This window comes from Stenella coeruleoalba (assembly GCF_951394435.1).
Source record: "Stenella coeruleoalba genome assembly, chromosome: X".
Classification (NCBI taxonomy): Eukaryota; Metazoa; Chordata; class Mammalia; order Artiodactyla; family Delphinidae; genus Stenella; species Stenella coeruleoalba.
Window position 1 is genome coordinate 105848889 of NC_137152.1, and position 17055 is coordinate 105865943.

General features: G+C 37.8%; 1 protein-coding gene across 1 annotated transcript; it reads right to left on the bottom strand.

Moving 5' to 3' along the window:
• Positions 1 to 11: 11 nt before the first annotated feature.
• On the bottom strand, positions 12 to 11982 carry LOC307180649 (fibrous sheath-interacting protein 2-like; the record flags this gene model as incomplete). The annotated part of the gene is given in 12 exon segments (XM_079911013.1): positions 12 to 739; positions 2628 to 2674; positions 2676 to 4027; positions 4031 to 4483; positions 4485 to 5961; positions 5963 to 5987; positions 6200 to 6257; positions 6259 to 6651; positions 7172 to 7830; positions 7833 to 8052; positions 8056 to 8443; positions 8445 to 11982. Coding segments are annotated over 12 exon segments (9234 nt in total). The 5' UTR covers positions 11879 to 11982.
• Positions 11983 to 17055: the final 5073 nt, after the last annotated feature.

Here is a 17055-nt window from a genome sequence, read left to right on the forward strand (position 1 = left end):
CCTCCTGGATATCACATGTTAAGAAAGGCTATTGCATTCAATTCCTTTTTACCTGGTCTTCGAAGAGGAGGTAGAGAAGGGAATTTTCCTGAAAATTGCTTACGGAATGGGGTTTGCATTTTGGAATGAATCACCCTACGATTATTCAATGGTCCTGTCAGAGGCTTGCTGTCATAACTCATGAATCTCACAGAGTCTTTACCCTGTCCTGATTCTTTTAATTCTGGCCTTTTTGCTTTTGGGAAACTAGGAGGTCTCTCTCTTGTCCTATATGCTAAATGCTTGTTTCTAAGTGGTAGACTTCTGGGAGGTTGCTGTATACTGCATGACAATTTTTCCATTAAGGATTTTACCAAGCTATGGGAAATAATACTAAGCATAGATTCTTGATCTATTTCTGCCAGATTTTCCAAAAGGTCTGATATGTCATATCCTTCAACTGGTAAGCCATAGTCCATTGTTCCCCTGCAATAATCCTCTACATTTTGAAGTATGTTGAACAGTTGACATTCTGTTGATATTTCATCAGAAAGAGGACCATCTGTAAGGAAGTTGTTGGTTGTGCATTCTTCCAAGAGTATTCTAATAAGTTTCTCACACACAACATTCAGAAGAAAAGCTGATTTGGGGGAGAGCCCTAGGTTATTTCTAGGAATTCTATGACATTGCTGGTTATTTGAAGATAGGAACATTTCTCTTGCTATTTTACCAGAATCTGTATCACAATTTGGGCATTCATCTGGCAAAAACAAATTGAAAACAATATTGAAAATTTTGTTGACTACTTCTTTGAATTCATGAGTTCTTAGGCTGCCAACCAGAATGTCTAACTTACATGCTAGAGAATTTAGTTTATTTTTCTGTGCTAGTTGATTAATTTGGTGAGTAGGAGCTGATTACCAACCTCTGGCACCTATCTGTCTTTTCATAGTTTTGGTTTTGTTGCAAATGGGAAAACTATGGCTTTTAGGTGTGGACGGTGATTTGTTTCTTCCTTTGCTGTCAAGGTGATGATTTATTCCTATTTCTTTGGACAGAACATGGGTTACTCCTATTAAGAGATCCTGAAAGAGATCGCTGAAGTCAGCCACAGCTGGTTTTGGGCAATAAATATATTTTGCTTTTACAGAAACCACTTGTGTAACGTCTGCCTTTAAAATGTCACTATTTAAAAGGCTTCGAATAATGATCTCAGAAATGCTTAAAGCAAGTCCTCTGATAGAACTTGACCGACTCTCAAACACTTGGGAATGAACTAAAATAACCTTGCTGAAAGTTGCATCTTGGTTTTCCAGTGATTTCTGTATTGTTCCACCATCTTTGGTGCAATCAGAAATGCTTGAAATTATATAGGAAATAACCAATTCAGTGAGATGTTCACAAAGTTAATTAAGTGAAGAATCACTGTTTATGCTTCTTAGAGGCTGTTTTGATTTGTATTTTTTGCTTAACAGCATGGAAATAATAGACACTTTTTCATCAAGAGGACCTTGAAACAGAAAACATTGGTATTATTAACATGCATTAAGGAAAAATGTTGACCATTCAAAATACTGGCAATATTTTACATATGAATTTCACTTTGGGTATACCTCACTCAAGAAATAGGAGAAACTAGTCAAGAAAGGAACTGGGTTTTCTTCAAATCTCTGTTTCCCACCTGTGGAATCTTTACTTCTGCTGGGCAGCCCATTTAGAATTCAAATCTCTAATTGCTGGTTTCTTCCTTGGATAGCTATGTTGCTTTAAGAAGCTGAAATCCTGGGGCAGAGAAATGATTTCTAGCTTTTAGTGTTACAAGGCCCTAGAGTGATTCCAGTGATATCTAGAGGTCTCATATAATTCTTGAAAACATTTTTGGCTCTTCAGCTAATTATCCCATTTGGGACTAAATAGTATATAATAAATAGAACAGAATGAAACTGCTGATGTTTGACATATAAAAATGGCTATTTCATATGGTTCAACCCAATATATGCATGTAAGCATTCATAGAAAGGGAGTGCAGATATCATACTCGTAAGCATGGGTTTAGAGTATTATACCTAAAAAGGATTTAGGTCAGAACACTGGAACATGAACAGAACAAGAAGTTTAACGCCACTGTTCTTATAAACTATCATCAATAATTGTAAAGACTTTAACTGTATACCTCAAAAAGAAGTTGGATCATTAGTCAATTAACTATGCATGAGGTCTGACTATAATGTAAGAAGTCTTTTTTTTAAAGAACTTTAAAAAAACCCTCTTGGAACTTCTGTTTGGGAATTGTCTTTAGAGCAGTTGTATGTCCCAAGCAAAACATCATTTCATAGCCATACCTCATGCCCAACCAAAATATCCCACCTTAAATTATGCCCATTTAATCTCATCTGTAGATAGGGAAAACTGAAAAACACTCCTCCATATAAAAATTATGTAAATGGGTAACATTTTTTCTTTTATCATACTGACCAGTTGAAAACACACAAGTAAATAAACAGCCACCCCAAATCTAAGGCTATTTTCAGAGAAGCAGTGAATGTAGCTTCTTGCGTGTGAGGTTTAAAAATAAAACTCTTAAAATTATCAATGACTTTTTTTTCCCTAAAATGATGCCAACTCTTTATAAGTCAGTCCTCACTCACCTCTGGTTTCGAAGTTCTTGAAATGTGTGACCACAGATATAGTAACATCTTGCTACTAGATGGATTTCATGTGGTCCCAGTTCCTGATCTGCAAAAGCAATGACCTCAGCCTCTTCGAGAGTTGCTATTTTCTCTAACTTTGGGTACTTATTTTTCCACTTTTCCAGTAAAGTGTAATCTTCTCCACTTGCCACAAAGCTTTTGTTTTCTTCTTCAATTTCATAGCTGTTTCTTTTCCCCCATATTTTAAGCAAGCTTTTCGCATCCTTTTGTTCTTCACACATTACAGAGAAAGGCCTTTCCTTTGATACAAAAAATGGCTTCATAGTTTTCATACTTTCGTTAGTGTGTGCGGTTTGACTTGAAAGGCCATAACTCAACAGCATGGTATTGACAATATTTTCTTCAGCTAAACATATTTTGAGTGGAGAAATGGTTGTCTGTATTTGGTTTGGATTAACAACTGGTTTGGGGGGATCATAGTGAAGCATTCTTTGATTTTTACCTTCTCCCATTTCTCTGAAGGACATGGGGTGCTCTAGTGCTGCTTGTGCAGAGTCACTAGATTTCTGAGATGGCTTTTGTAAGACAGTGCCTTCGAGGAGAGAGCAGTATCCTTTCACAGCTTGATCAAAATGGCTGAAGACTTGAGCTTCACTTCTAGAAGATGATGGTTTAAGGTCAGATTCGAGCCCTTCCATTGGCTCTGTGGTTTTAGTTGAATTTCCTGCAGAGTATCTGACATCTGAAGGTATATTTGAGGAAGTCTTGTCCTTTATTTTCATATCTTTCTCTGAATAAGGCAAGGCAGGGATTTGTGGAGGATCATCCCGGAAGCTAATTCCCTTTGACTTTGAAGTGGACATTCCCATTCCAGTTGCAAATCTGGACCAATTAGCAGTGCAGGCATTTTTAGCTCCTTGGAGCAGATTTTCCTTTGGGTGGCTTTGGCTCATCAGCTCATAGAAATAAGTGCACTGGTCCATCAGTGTGCTGATGATCTGACTTGCTACAATGTTTTCTTCAAACATGCTAATTGAAGATGGTTCCTCATGGCATTTTTCTTTGTCTAGTTTGTTCTTAATTATACTAAGCATGTCATTGACAGTATTAACAGTATAAGTAAGCAATTCTGAGTGGAATGAGTAAAGCTGTTGAAGGGTATTCTGTATGTTTTCCTGGGAAATCGTACTACTTGATTTAGATTCGTCAGGAAATTTATTCAGTGTTTGTAACTTGGGCAATATTATTTTCATTAATGGTTTCCTTTGCACAGCAAAAAAGTTTTCAATAGGTGTTCTCACAATTTCGGAAAAAGCATATGTAGAGACATGTTTAAACTGTAGGTCTACAAATGACTCTAAGGTGTTCAGAACCCCTTCCAAGATCTCTTGAGCAATTTATCTCTTGAGCAAATATAACTTTGTGTTATAACATGGTACATAATTGAGATTGTTTGTTCTCAAGGAACTACGTTTACTTGTAGCAGCAGTTTCTTTCTTGCTTTCTAGGGTTTCTTTACTATCTGTTGTGAACATCTGAGTCAAGAAGCACAACTCTAATTTTTCGAATAGTTTTTCAACAATTTCCTGGCCAAATGTATTAATTTGTGTTTGGGAATCCTCAACTCTAGAAGCAGCTCTTTTAAAATTATGGTGCCTGCTTTCACAAGGCTCAAGAACTGACAAACTTAAAAGTGAAACAGATTGTTCTAATTCTTTTGCTTTCATTGAAATTTCATTCAAAGCAGCCTCAGCTATCGTCGATAGCTTATATTTTTCGTTATCCACGTCACTTGGTTCTGTTTGCCATTTATCAAACATTTGTTTAAAAATATTTTCTTTAGGAAAGATTTTTTTCTAGTTGTGAAGAAACATTCTCCGAAGAGAAATGGGCTTCTGGATTTGCAAAAGAGATTGTACTAAAATATCCCTGTGAAAGTTTGAGATCATCTGAGTATGAGCCTTTTATTGGATGGGCCAAATTATTCTTTGTAGCGTATAATCCTTGCAAAACTGCATCAACTATTTCACTTGCTATCTCAATTTGATCAGAAGGTAAAGTATTTACATTTACCATTGCTCTATTTTGCCTCACCTCTTGAAATTCATTCACAGTTGTTTCCAGAATATTACTTACTATATCCCTGGAATACACTTTTACCTCCACAGTGGGGAGTTTTGCTCTCACTGAGAGATTTTTGGCATCCCCTGTGGATAGCAGGCCTGGTAGCCCCATGGAAGTCTTGGACTGGTTGCCTCTTAGAGTCTTCTCTCTAAGACCTAACTTGGTTTTGCTTTCGGCTTTAGCTCCACCAGGTCCTAGCTGTGGCTTTGTTCCCAATTTAGCCAAAGAGGTAACTTTTGATTTTGTTTTAAAATTTGTTTTAAAACTTGCCTTAGGGCTGCCCTTGGGGCTAGCTTTAGAACTGCATGGCCTCAGATATCGAATTTCATCAGATTGACCTTTAAGGGATGAACTCTCTTCTAGATTCAGCAAAGCAAAATCTGTGTTCTTTTTGAGAACCTTTTGGACCAATTGTTCACCCAGTCGCAATGGAGAAAATTGCAATACAATGTTTTCCAATGAAGTGACACTTCCAATACCTGTGTAAGGATAAACTTGCGGTATCACAGGTTCAGGGGGAACACTTCTTTTTTCTGCTTGTTTCAATTCTCTAAAGCACGATGGATTCATCATCAGTTCTTCATTGCCAGATGCTTCCAATTCTCCCCTGGTCTCACTGTTTTCATATAAAGATGTCATAATTATTGAGAACATTTTTCTGAAAACACTTTCAACTATGTCATTTGCGACACTGTTTATATGTGACTGGAAAGCTTTTTTGTGTGCTGATGTTTTAATTTTAGAATCAGATGTAAAGTGGGGGAGTTCATTAAATGGAGGCCAATGGTCTGTATCTTCCATTACCCTTTGATATACCTTCTTTAAAATATCCTTAACTACACTTAACAAAGAAGTTATTTTTTCCTGTCCATATTCTCCATTTCTAAATATTTCTTCCAAAGTCCTTCTTTGGTTTTCTCCTTCTGATATAATTTGGTTTTGATCTGAGCATTTTGAAAAGAGAGGCAGTTCAGTGTTGTCTTCCATTTTTCTTTGACCAGGCAATATTTCATTTTGTACAGTTAGTTGTGTAAAAAGACCAGGGTCCTGCTTTGAGTAAAAGCTACTTGCCTTTAAAGATATTTTATCATGTAAACTCCTTAAGATGTTGTTGACAGTTTCACTTGCAATGATGTTTTCTTGGAATGAAGTATTGTTTTGATATGTATACATCTTTTGGATTTCTAGGTATATGTCATTTTTTATGTGTCAAAATGGTACTGGCGGGCTTCCCTGGTGGCGCAGTGGTTGGGAGTCCGCCTGCCGATGCAGGGGACGCGGGTTCGTGCCCCGGTCCGGGAGGATCCCGCATGCCGCGGAGCGGCTGGGCCCGTGAGCCATGGCCGCTGAGCCTGCGCCTCTGGAGCCTGTGCTCTGCAATGGGAGAGGCCACAACAGTGAGAGGCCCGCGTAATGCAAAAAAAAAAAAAAAAAAAAAATGGTACTGGCGATTATGTCAGCATATTCCTTAAGACTAGCTTGTGATACATGAATTGCAGGTCCCATGTTTTTCTCTGAAATTAGCAAATATGTAATTTGTGACTTGTTGACTGAGAACGGTTTTGGCTGTTGATGTTTTCAGGATATTCATATCTAATGGCATTTGGTTTGATTCAAGAAATACGCTGTCATCTTGTTTACAGTTTGTAAATTCTGATCCAACATATGGTTTTTCTCTAGTCTCCGTATGAGGAATAAGTAGCAAATCTATTCTTTCTGTGGCAAAAGATTTTAATCTATTCAAAATAGTTTTAGTAATGAAATGAGCATTTTCCTCACATGGCTCAGGAGCAGATTTCTTGGCATCTTGTTTCTTTCTTTCTTTTTTTAAAAAAATTTTTATTTTATTATTATTTTTTGGCTGTGTTGGGTCTTCACTGCTGCACGCGGTCTTTCTCTAGTTGTGGCGAGCAGGGGCTGCTCTTCCGTGCGGTGCGCGGGCTTCTCATTGCAGTGGCTTCTCTTGTTGCGGAGCACGGGCTTTAGGTGCCCGGGCTTCGGTAGTTGTGGCACGCAGGCTCTAGAGCGCAAGCTCAGTAGTTGTGGCACATTGGCTTAGTTCCTCTGCGGCATGTGGGATCTTCCCCGACCAGGGCTCGAACCCATGTCCCCTGCATTGGCAGGCGGATTCTTAACCACTGCGCCACCAGAGAAGTCCGGCATCTTGTTTCTTAAGTACAGCTGTCTGATTATCATCAGAATAAGCTGATTTCAGCTGTACATCTCTTTCATTTCTTGCAAATGGAAATCTCTCCCTTTTCCTTTCATTCATTGAGTCTATAACAGGAGATTGTTGACCTCTGCTATGGGAAATGCGTCAGAAAATATCAGAGGCAGTCTTGGAGAAATAGAATCCTTTGCATTTACTGCAAGCATGATAGCAGAAGTGAGATTTTGAAGAACAATATCCACCATACATTGGAAATCATAGCAACATACTCCTTAGGAACTAAAAGCCTAAGAATAGCCTTATTTGCATACTCGGGATCCCTTTCAGAGTTTGTTTCTAAATGTCTCCCACTTACATTACACTTAAGAGTGGATACAGCAAATGGGAGATTATTCTCATCTATTGTTTCCTCACAGATGTCAATTAAGATACCTTCAATGGTATCTAGTATTTGACATTGAAGTTTTTCCCGATAATCACTTTTATTGAACAGCTTTTCAACAATATCTTCTGGCCGACCTGGATCAGTCTCTCTGTCAAATATATTCTTTTCATATTTGCCTTTAGTAGACACAATATCTAACATTGTGTTAACAACCTGACTTGGAATACTTTCAGAAGCCACAACATTATGAGTTAAGAATGGAGTTTTTATTTCTTTATCTAACTTACGTTTGATTCCTTGTAAAATTTGTGTAGCCACTTCTGTTGCATATATATTTAATTTAGAGGCACTCAGTTGACATATTGAGGTGGTCTTTCCTGATTTATTATGATCCACTGAGCAACAAGAAAATTGGTCATCAGAATATGAATCTTTGGTTGATAAGCATGGTTGGCTTGAAGCAGTCTCATCCTGCTGTAAAGGTAAAGCCATTGGAACTGTGAAATTGATAAGAGGACAAAGAGGGCTTTTACTTTGGTACTAGCAAATGTTTCTAAATTTGTTAATACTGACTGTATAATATCTTCAACTACATTTATTTTGGTCAGTTTACCAATATTGAGTGTGGACTGAAGTGTACATGGATTTCTGTCCAGTATGGTAGAATAAACAGGGGACTTTCCTCCACTGGTATGTTCAGTAAAAGAGATATTTGCTGGAAAGGTGATAGTATTATACCTATTTTAATTTTCATTTCTATCTGTCATAGCAGCAGAATAAAGTTTTTGAAATATGGTTCTAACAATATTATCTGCAACAATGGTTACATCCGCTTCAGACACTAAAGGGCCCATTGTTTTATCCAGGGGTTGAACAGATGTTTGAGCAAGTGGCTCATCACCAGCATGAGGAATGTCACATAAATGGGACTGGGGAAGAGGAAGCACATTCGGTTGATCAATTAAATCATTCTGAAAAATTTCATTCAAAGTATTTCTTATAATGGGCACGACTGGGGACTTTTGTAGCTCTTTGAATTCTACTTCAAATTTTTTTAATGTTCTTTCGAGTTCCTGTTGCTTAAGAGAATCTGATTTAGTTTCTTCTTCTGTTGGTCTTTCCTCTTCAGCACTTTCTTTCTGTTTCTGCAGGGTCTTCTAGATATGACTCTGGGTCAGCTCCTCCAGGAAGAAAATTTCCATAGGTTGGCCTGTATCTATAATTTTCAATGCCTCTCTCTTCTGGTTCAGTTTCATTAAAGATATCTGGAGAAATTGCATCCAAAATGAAATTGACTAAGTTCTTAAGTGTTTGTTTCTCTTGTAGTGGCTTGCTTATACATGTTTCCAAATCTGGCAAGCTCACGTTTAATTCAGTTTGAATAGCTTTCAAAATAGTACTTGACACTTTCTTTGCATGCATGTATAAAGTCGACTGCAATCGTTTTTCACGTGTGTTAGCACAAATGTTGGTATTTTCACTTTCCCAGTATGTCCTGCTGTTCTTTTTATTTCCACTGATTATAGCGTCCAGAGTTTCTAAATTTCCATTGGCAAACCCTTCCAATTTAGCAAAAACCATTTTAAGGATATCTGAAGCCATGATTTTCAGTTTATTTAGATGCTTTTCTTTTGTGGTTCCTGTTTTGGGGGCAGTAGTTTTTCCCTTTTTGTTAGTCACCTCTTGGCTACCTGGCCAGGTCACATTGGGCACCATGCTGAAGATTATGTCAGAGGCTCTGCTCATTTCCTCAAGAAGCAAAGCAAATGACAGGCTGTCAGTGTCAATATACTCTGAGATAGCTTTAAATTCTGAATTTTTGAAAATGCAATCTATCTCAACACCACATAATTTTGAAACAATACCTTGTAGAATTGTATGAGAAATTAGCTTAAGATTGGACTGCAATGTACTGGTTGTTCTCAACTTCTCGTTGATCCTCTCTGTATTTTGCTCATCAGGTAGGGGAGACTGTGGATGGTCTCCTATGAGCTTGCATAACATGTCATATAAGGTATCTCCAATTCTATCTAACACTTGCAATCTAGTACATTGGTGAACTTCCTCCTGCATGTGCTGGCAATGAGAAGGCAAAAGTTTTTGTTGATCAATGCCACCAGTTCCATATGAGATTTTAGACCTTAGTTTATCTGAAGGGAGTAAAATATTGCTTTTATCTGTGTTTCCACTTAACACCTCACAAATGCAAGTTGCTAATGAACTTGTCATAATGTCATTACTTAGCTTTGTGACAACAGAGTCTAATTCATTTTCAGTGTCAGTGAAAAATCCTCTACCTCTAAAATTCTTGGGAGGGCTACCCCTGCTAAGATTTAGATTTTTCTTATTGTATTGTAGTTCTTCCTGGATAGCATCCAAAACAATTTTTATCACTTTAATTGTGTAAACACTAAGGTGAGATCGAGACAAAGATTTCTTGTCAGGCGCAGGCTTTGAATGGGCAGCATGGCTTTCTGGTTTGAAGCGGTTTTGTAATTTTGGACAAACAAATGAGTTCAACTTCTTAAAAATCGTGTTAATGATCTTATCATTAATGTGATCTACAGGTTCAGATGTCGAGCCACTTGCTCCAGATTCTAACCAGGTATGTTTTGTAGAGTCTACACCAAGTGCAGATAAAAATTTCTTCTGTTTACTGTCAAACCATGTTGCTAATGGCTCTTTATTTGGTATGTCAGTATTATCTAGAGAAGTTTGATGTACTGATGAAGAATGTCCGATAATGTGACTAGAAGCCATGTCAAGTATTTTTAATACAGCATCTATAATACCTTGAGCTACCGTATGGATTTCTGACACAGAGAACATCTGGTCCATCCATTCTTGATGTGACAGATCTTGTGGTTTTCCTGAGGTAAGAAGTGAAGCCTCTCTACCATTTTTATAGTCTAAGTGTTCAGAGAGCCCAGAAGATATATCTTTGAGCATCTGTGCTAAAATACTTCTAACTATATTTTCTAAAGCTTTTTGTATTTGATACGTTTCATCTTGGCTGAAAAGTAAAATGTCTTTATTCACACCAGGCTTGTCCTTAAAAAGGTCCTTATTATTAAAAGTTGGAAGGTCAGTATTTAATCCCTGATCGTGAAATACTACTTTGTCTTGATAAGCAGGCTTTGTAGGTAAGTTCATATTGCTTTTGTGTTTAAAACCAGCATTTTCCTTTGTTAACCAGTGATCAGGAACCTGTTCTTGTAATTTTGCTTTTTCATCTTTGATAGATGAAATCAATACATTTTCTACAATTTTGTCTATTTCTTCATTTTTGTCTTCAGAGTAAAGGACCATACCAGGAACATTAATAGGTGGAAATAGGCACACATACCTAGGAGCATTAGTTACTCTAGTGCTGGTGAGTCTGTTGTCTTCTTCAGTGCCAGAAGGACTGCTCATTCTGGAGTGTCTACTCTTTTGGACATCTGTTTTCACTGGTGTCTGATGTAGCTGAGCCAAGATATCATCAAGTAGCTGAAGGATGATCACTGTTTCTTCAGTTGCAATGAGCCTTTCCTTATTAAGTCCAATTTGTATATAGCCTAGTATAGTGCTGATTGCTTCCTCTATATAACCAACCAGAGAGGACTGGGAAAAAATATTTGACACTGAATTTTGTATTTCTTCCTTGCCAATCAAATTGGCAGCATCAGGTTCAACACTGGATTTCCTTTTGCTGGCTCTTTGAAGGAATGTATATGTTCGATCTTCCCTGTGTTGCTGATAAGCCAGTTCAGTTGTGATTTCAAGATGAAAAAGTTCACTTTGCTTAGAAAATGCAAGAGCCGTCAGCTTTTCTAAAATCGCATGAACCATATTCTCTGCAATATCATTCATGTTTTCCAAAGCATAGGGCAGTGAAGCTTTTGAAGTTTTTTCTTTTGGAGAAATGAAATGTTCTCCACTGACTAAGTTTGATTTAAAGTGAACGGATACATTTTCTTGTGAAAATTCCTCGGTACATTTTTTCTCAACTGCAGACTGTAGCTTCTCAAGCACATTTTCCATAATTTCAGCAGCTGCTGAGGAAATATCAACACTGGAGAGCAAGTCTCCTTTGTCAGTGTCAGTTTGGTCAACCAAAGCTTCGGCCGTAACAAAGGAAAGGGTGGGGATGGTCTGGGTTAATTCAGACACCATTTCATGAAAAATGTTTTCTAAAATCAACTCAGTTTCCTTTTTTAGGTGATATTTAAAGTTAAGTAAAACATCATTTAACTCCTGCATCTCATTTACAGCTTTTGCTTTTTCATCAGGAGACAGTGGGCGTTCTAAGCCATCTGTTTCAGTGGTAGCATCTTTACATTTCCTTGTGCCTGTTTCAATCAGTGCAACAAGGTGACTATTGGATTTACAGGTTTTAAGCTTGGGGGGTTCAGATTTCTCATTATATTTAGGTTCGGGGGTTTTAGGTTTCTTTTCTGAGTGTTCTTTCCTATGATATATTCTTTCTACATCTGTTCTTTCTTTATGGGCAGAAGATGATTTTGACGGTGCCACTGGTTGCCCTATTGACTTGTCAGCTGCCTCTGCACAGGGCTCTGCCTGAACCATCTATCTTACTTGTTTCATATAGAAATGTTTCACGCCATGTGCTACAGCAATTCTCACTATCAGAAGAGAGGGTAGAGTCATCAGGCATTGGGTATATAGTATTTCGTGACCTTTCTTCATATTTTGTGATGGCTGGATATAATACACTAGTCACTGCAGCCACAACGCAGGTCATTATATTTTGAATTATACTGTTCAATTCTTTAGAAGTTATCTGGAAAGGAGGTGAGCGGGGAGTCAAGGGAAATCACATATGAATTTACTCTATTTTAGGGACAGGGACTAACCTTTAATTCCTTTTATCAAACAATGCATAGCTACAATCCAGCCACGGTGTATAGAGAGAACATAGGAAATCTATTTAGAACACCAGATTAGTTTCAAGTTGGTTTATTCTCTGTGGCTGTGATCTATTTTTTGAATAAGATTTTCTTTGATTCAAAATCCCTTGGACCCTATACTTGTGCTCCTAAGTGTATAGTTATACCACCACCTAGATTGTCTAATTGTTGAATATATTGTGTAGTGTTAAATACATTGCACCCTTAAAGCTGTCTGTCCATGTTATCTTTGTTTCAAAAATCTGAACATAGGGCTAGCATATACTTGAGCTCATTGTTGGTGAAATTTAAATGTTAATAAAATAGTACACCCATTAAAATAAAATAAAGCAGAAAAAACCCCCCAAATCCCTTGGAACTATAAAAGTTTATTGCTGAGGATAAATGGCTTCCTGGTTTAAAAAAAAAACAGCCAAGTGTGTGTCTAGGCTCGTAGAAAACAAATGCCCTGGCAAGAAGTAAGACTGTGTTTATGACCCAAGCAATATTTCTTAAAAATACAAACCAGGTTACCTCTAACAAACTATTTCATGAAACAAATTTGCAGTTCAAACATTTATGTGCCTTTGTGGATATAGCCTCCTTTTACTTAGGCATCCATTTAGCTAGGAGATGAGGGTAAAAAATGAAGCCCCATAGTGGAGGGATCAGCCTGTGGGTTCTGTGGCTGGCCTATTGCTGCCTTCCTCTGTCAATTGACTGTGTTTATATATGCAAATGACTACAGCTAGTTGTTAAAGTTTAATCAATGGGCAACGGTTAGCACTGATGATTTAAGGGAAATGAACAGGCTTAGGTCCAACGAAAGATTATCAGTGCAAACTGTCTTGGATTGGGAGGCAGAGGACAGCTCAAGAAATAAAGAAACACATTAATTTCGGAAGGAAAGAAGGTTGAGCCAGAACTCGTACTCAAAGGGCCAGAAGGCCAAGCAGTGGAGGGAAGTTGGGGCTCTTTTAGTATGAGCTGAAGTAGAAACCCAGGGACCAGACTTGAATGGCCATTTCCTCATGGTTAATTATGCTCACTATTACAGCTTAGACTGGACCAGGGGCAGATGCAAAGTGCACCTGCCAAACTCTATTAACTGTTTATGTATGTGTACTTATTGCAGATATATTTTGGGATCATAAAAATCCTTTTGCCTATAATAAAACAGTATTCTTTTTAAAGTTGTTATCCTCAAGACAGCCAGACCAGGAGTGTGAACCTTCCACAGGAACTCTACTTTTCAAGGCTGTGGCTACAAGTCAGTGGCAGCAAAGGCTGGATGCCTGGCATTTTAGCTGTGCATTGTTTGATATCCTGGCATTTGGGCACCCGATTCCCTATAATGTTGTTGTTGCCTCAGAATTATCTCCAAAGGTAGCCCCAGATTGTTCAGGTTTAGGCCAACAATCAAAGTTAACACCTTGCCGTATGTAGCATATTCTCTCCTGACCCATTAGAGAAGGTTTGAGGGACGCTTCAAGGAAAAGCTGTTTTATTCGAGTCCATTTCCCAAATCTCCTAATGCATTTTTTATTGTGATAAAATACACATAACATAAAATTTACCATTTTAAAGTGTATAGTTCAGCAGCATTAGGTACATTGACAATGTTGCACAAACATCACTACTATCTAGCTCTCGTAATGTATTTTTTTTCACCTATTGTGCAGACCAGAAAATGGCTACTGAGTTTGAAAAACATAGTTTGAAATGACAGCATATGGTTGAAAAAGACTTGTTTTACTTATGTAAAATGTCCTAAATCAAACACTTCTAAGAATAATGTTTAAACATTAATAAGTAAGTTACTCACCTTCTTGGTCTAAATTGATCTAAATCCGTTCCAATACATATGAGCTAAGAATTTCAATATATATTATTTTCTTATCACCAGAGATAATGTACAGCAGACCTACATTACTACTCTTAGGGTAGCTGAGAAGAAGCATGTCCAACTTTGACATATAAAATTGGAACATTCATCAAGTTTTTAATGAAGCGAAATGCGATAAGTAGAATCTGATTATTCAGCTCATTTTCACTATACTATTAAACCAAGAAATATCGTTTTGGTGCCAGTATGTCTCAGCCTTTGTGTTTGTTGCACATTCTATGAATTGATCAGGTGTATGTTTGAAAGAGTGTGTGAGTGTGCTACTCCCCTGAACCCCTTTCTTGTTCATGATTCCTCTGTCTAGCCCCAGAGTTGGGGCTTATCAAATTTACCCTCTTCTCTGCCAGGCCCAAGTTGCAGCTCTCTTGTGACCAGGTCCCTTCTTTTGATGGAGTAGCTATCGTAAGACTCTTCTTACTCCCAGGAGAATTAAGAGACAGATCTAGGCATCCTGGCTCACCTGCCTGAGGGGCAGGATGCTCAGCCCTGAGCCAGATCTGCAGGGGTCTGCAAAGGTATTTCCCTTAATGTCTTCCCATTATGAAGTGGGTTTGTGGTATTTGATGCTTTCCCCGTGATGATTAAACCTCCTAAGCCTCCCCCAATCTACCCTCCTGAGCCCCCTGGGCAAAAGGCCAATAACAGTAACTTTGTACCCCCCTTAACAATAACTCTTTTAACAATAATTTTGGACCTCTGCAAAACTCAAGATTAACTGAGAGTGAAAGGCAAGGAAGAGAAAACGGCCAAGAGGGAAACTGACTAATATCAGCAGATGATTTTGCTGGTTGTCTGATTCACAGATTTTTCTCTAATAACATATTAGAAAATATAGTTAATTGCTTTATCAGTGAGTTTCATCGTACATACTTTTTCTTGACAGTGATTTTGATGGTAGTCTTGTTGCCTGAAAAAGTAAAAAGAGATTGATTTTATTTCTTATGGTTAATAATTTATGTAACTTTCCTCCAAATTCCTAATCATTGAATCAGATTACCCGCTTTGTGCTTGGGAGGTTTTTTTCCTCCCCAGCAATTCACAGAGAAGAATAAGCTTTATTTTTTTATCTAACCCTCCTATTTAGCCTCTTATTTAGAAATTGGCCCCTGGGTATAGGACATGCTCTATTAATTACTCAGAGGAGTAGAATAATTGCTGCATAAAGAGTAGAATAATAGGTGCTGAGTAAACTAACACCTATCTGATATTACCACTGTTGATCCACCTTAGCCATGTTTGTTCTGTAGTGAGTTGAGAAGAGCATGGATGGGGTTGGCGAGAGAGGGGATGCGCTAGTCCTTTCTGCCTGTCCTGCTTGATCAGAGCTTTCTGATAATTCACTTTCTACCCACCTCCTCAAAATTCCTAATCTCCTCTCCTTGCCCCACAGTAGGAGAAGATCTATGGATGATCCACTGACAATGATAGATTAAAATAACGGGTTTCAGATCATATGCAATACCAAATTAGATGGAGCCCTTTTCTAGGTATCACAATATTCTATTCTGTGTTCTAATCAGAATTATTTGTTATGACCTACTACATGGAACCAAAATTATATTTTACTAAATTGTAGCAAGAGAACAACAAAATCATGTAAATTATAGAATAATAACAAAAAGTTTTAAAAAATCAAGGCCTAAGACTAATTATGATTTACTTTCATATTTTTCTGCCTCCATGGATCCCTTGCCTCTCTTCTTCTTGACCTTCTTAAAGGAAACATGGTGCTTCTATTTTCATTTTTACTTGTCCTGCCTTTATGTTATCAAATTTACTTTTTCCTCCAAGGCCTAACAATTTAATTTTGAGACATACAGTCAGACTGTGAAATTACAACCTAAATCCTAGCAGGAAAAGGTCTCAGTTAGGGTTAGGCATCAATAGCCCATCCACAGACTAATACCTTTTTGCAATATAGAACCTAGAACATGAATGCTCACATCAGTGACATAATTCCTATCCTTTGGCTTCGTTCATTTTTCTAAGACCCAGTTTCTTAGGCCAACTCCAGCACAATTTCTTTTTTGTAGATCCTCTGCAATCCAATGCACCCAGATTCTTTTTTTCTGCTCTCCCTATCTTATACCACAGGCAGCAAGTGGAGTCCTGTGTATGTTTCTACTTCTCCCCACAGACTTTCTGTCCCAAAGGCATGCATTTAGATAAAAGGAAATAGCACAGAACTAAGAACAAAACTAACTATATAGATCAGAAAAGCCTTATATAAGACCACTAGAAACTAGTTGTAATATTGGATACAAATCTGCAATCTGCAATGAATTATCAGTTTCTCTTTGGAGTCAATTGAGCAGAAACATGCAAATGAACTCACTGTTATGTTGGAAAGTTCCACAACAATTCTAGGAGTGCTATAATATTCCATCCACTTTTCCCTAGTCTTAGGTGGTTTTCCCTAATAGGCTGATGCTACTAAAACGTCTAAGGTTTAGGTCATTTGTACTGCCAACTCTCTACTTCTTAAATAAAGAGGACAGTGATATTAATGATAATTAGTTTAGAAGCCCCAAAGATAAGGCACAGTTTTTCACCGTTTAACTTGCTATGTCATAAAACTATAAATATAACCTTTCTCTTCCTAACCTTCTCCTCCATACAACCTCACTTTAGTCCAAAAGATAACTGGCCAACCACCCCTTGAAGATTAATGTGACAAGACCGAATTTTAGTCTGTCTGCCTAATCCTTCTGAATATCTAAGTTTTAATGTAACTGGTCGTCCTCTACTGGTACCTCAGGCCCACAGCTTTGGAGTGATGTCTCATACCTCCTGATCATACATACATGTAGTCCATTCTATTGCCAAATCCATTTACTCATTCCAGTGGTTGAATGGGATTTAAAAGCAGCACATCTGTATCCTAACATCAGTGGTCCAATCTGATAAGCCAAAAACTGGGGTAGTTCCATGGGTGGCCCTCCCTTTGCCTA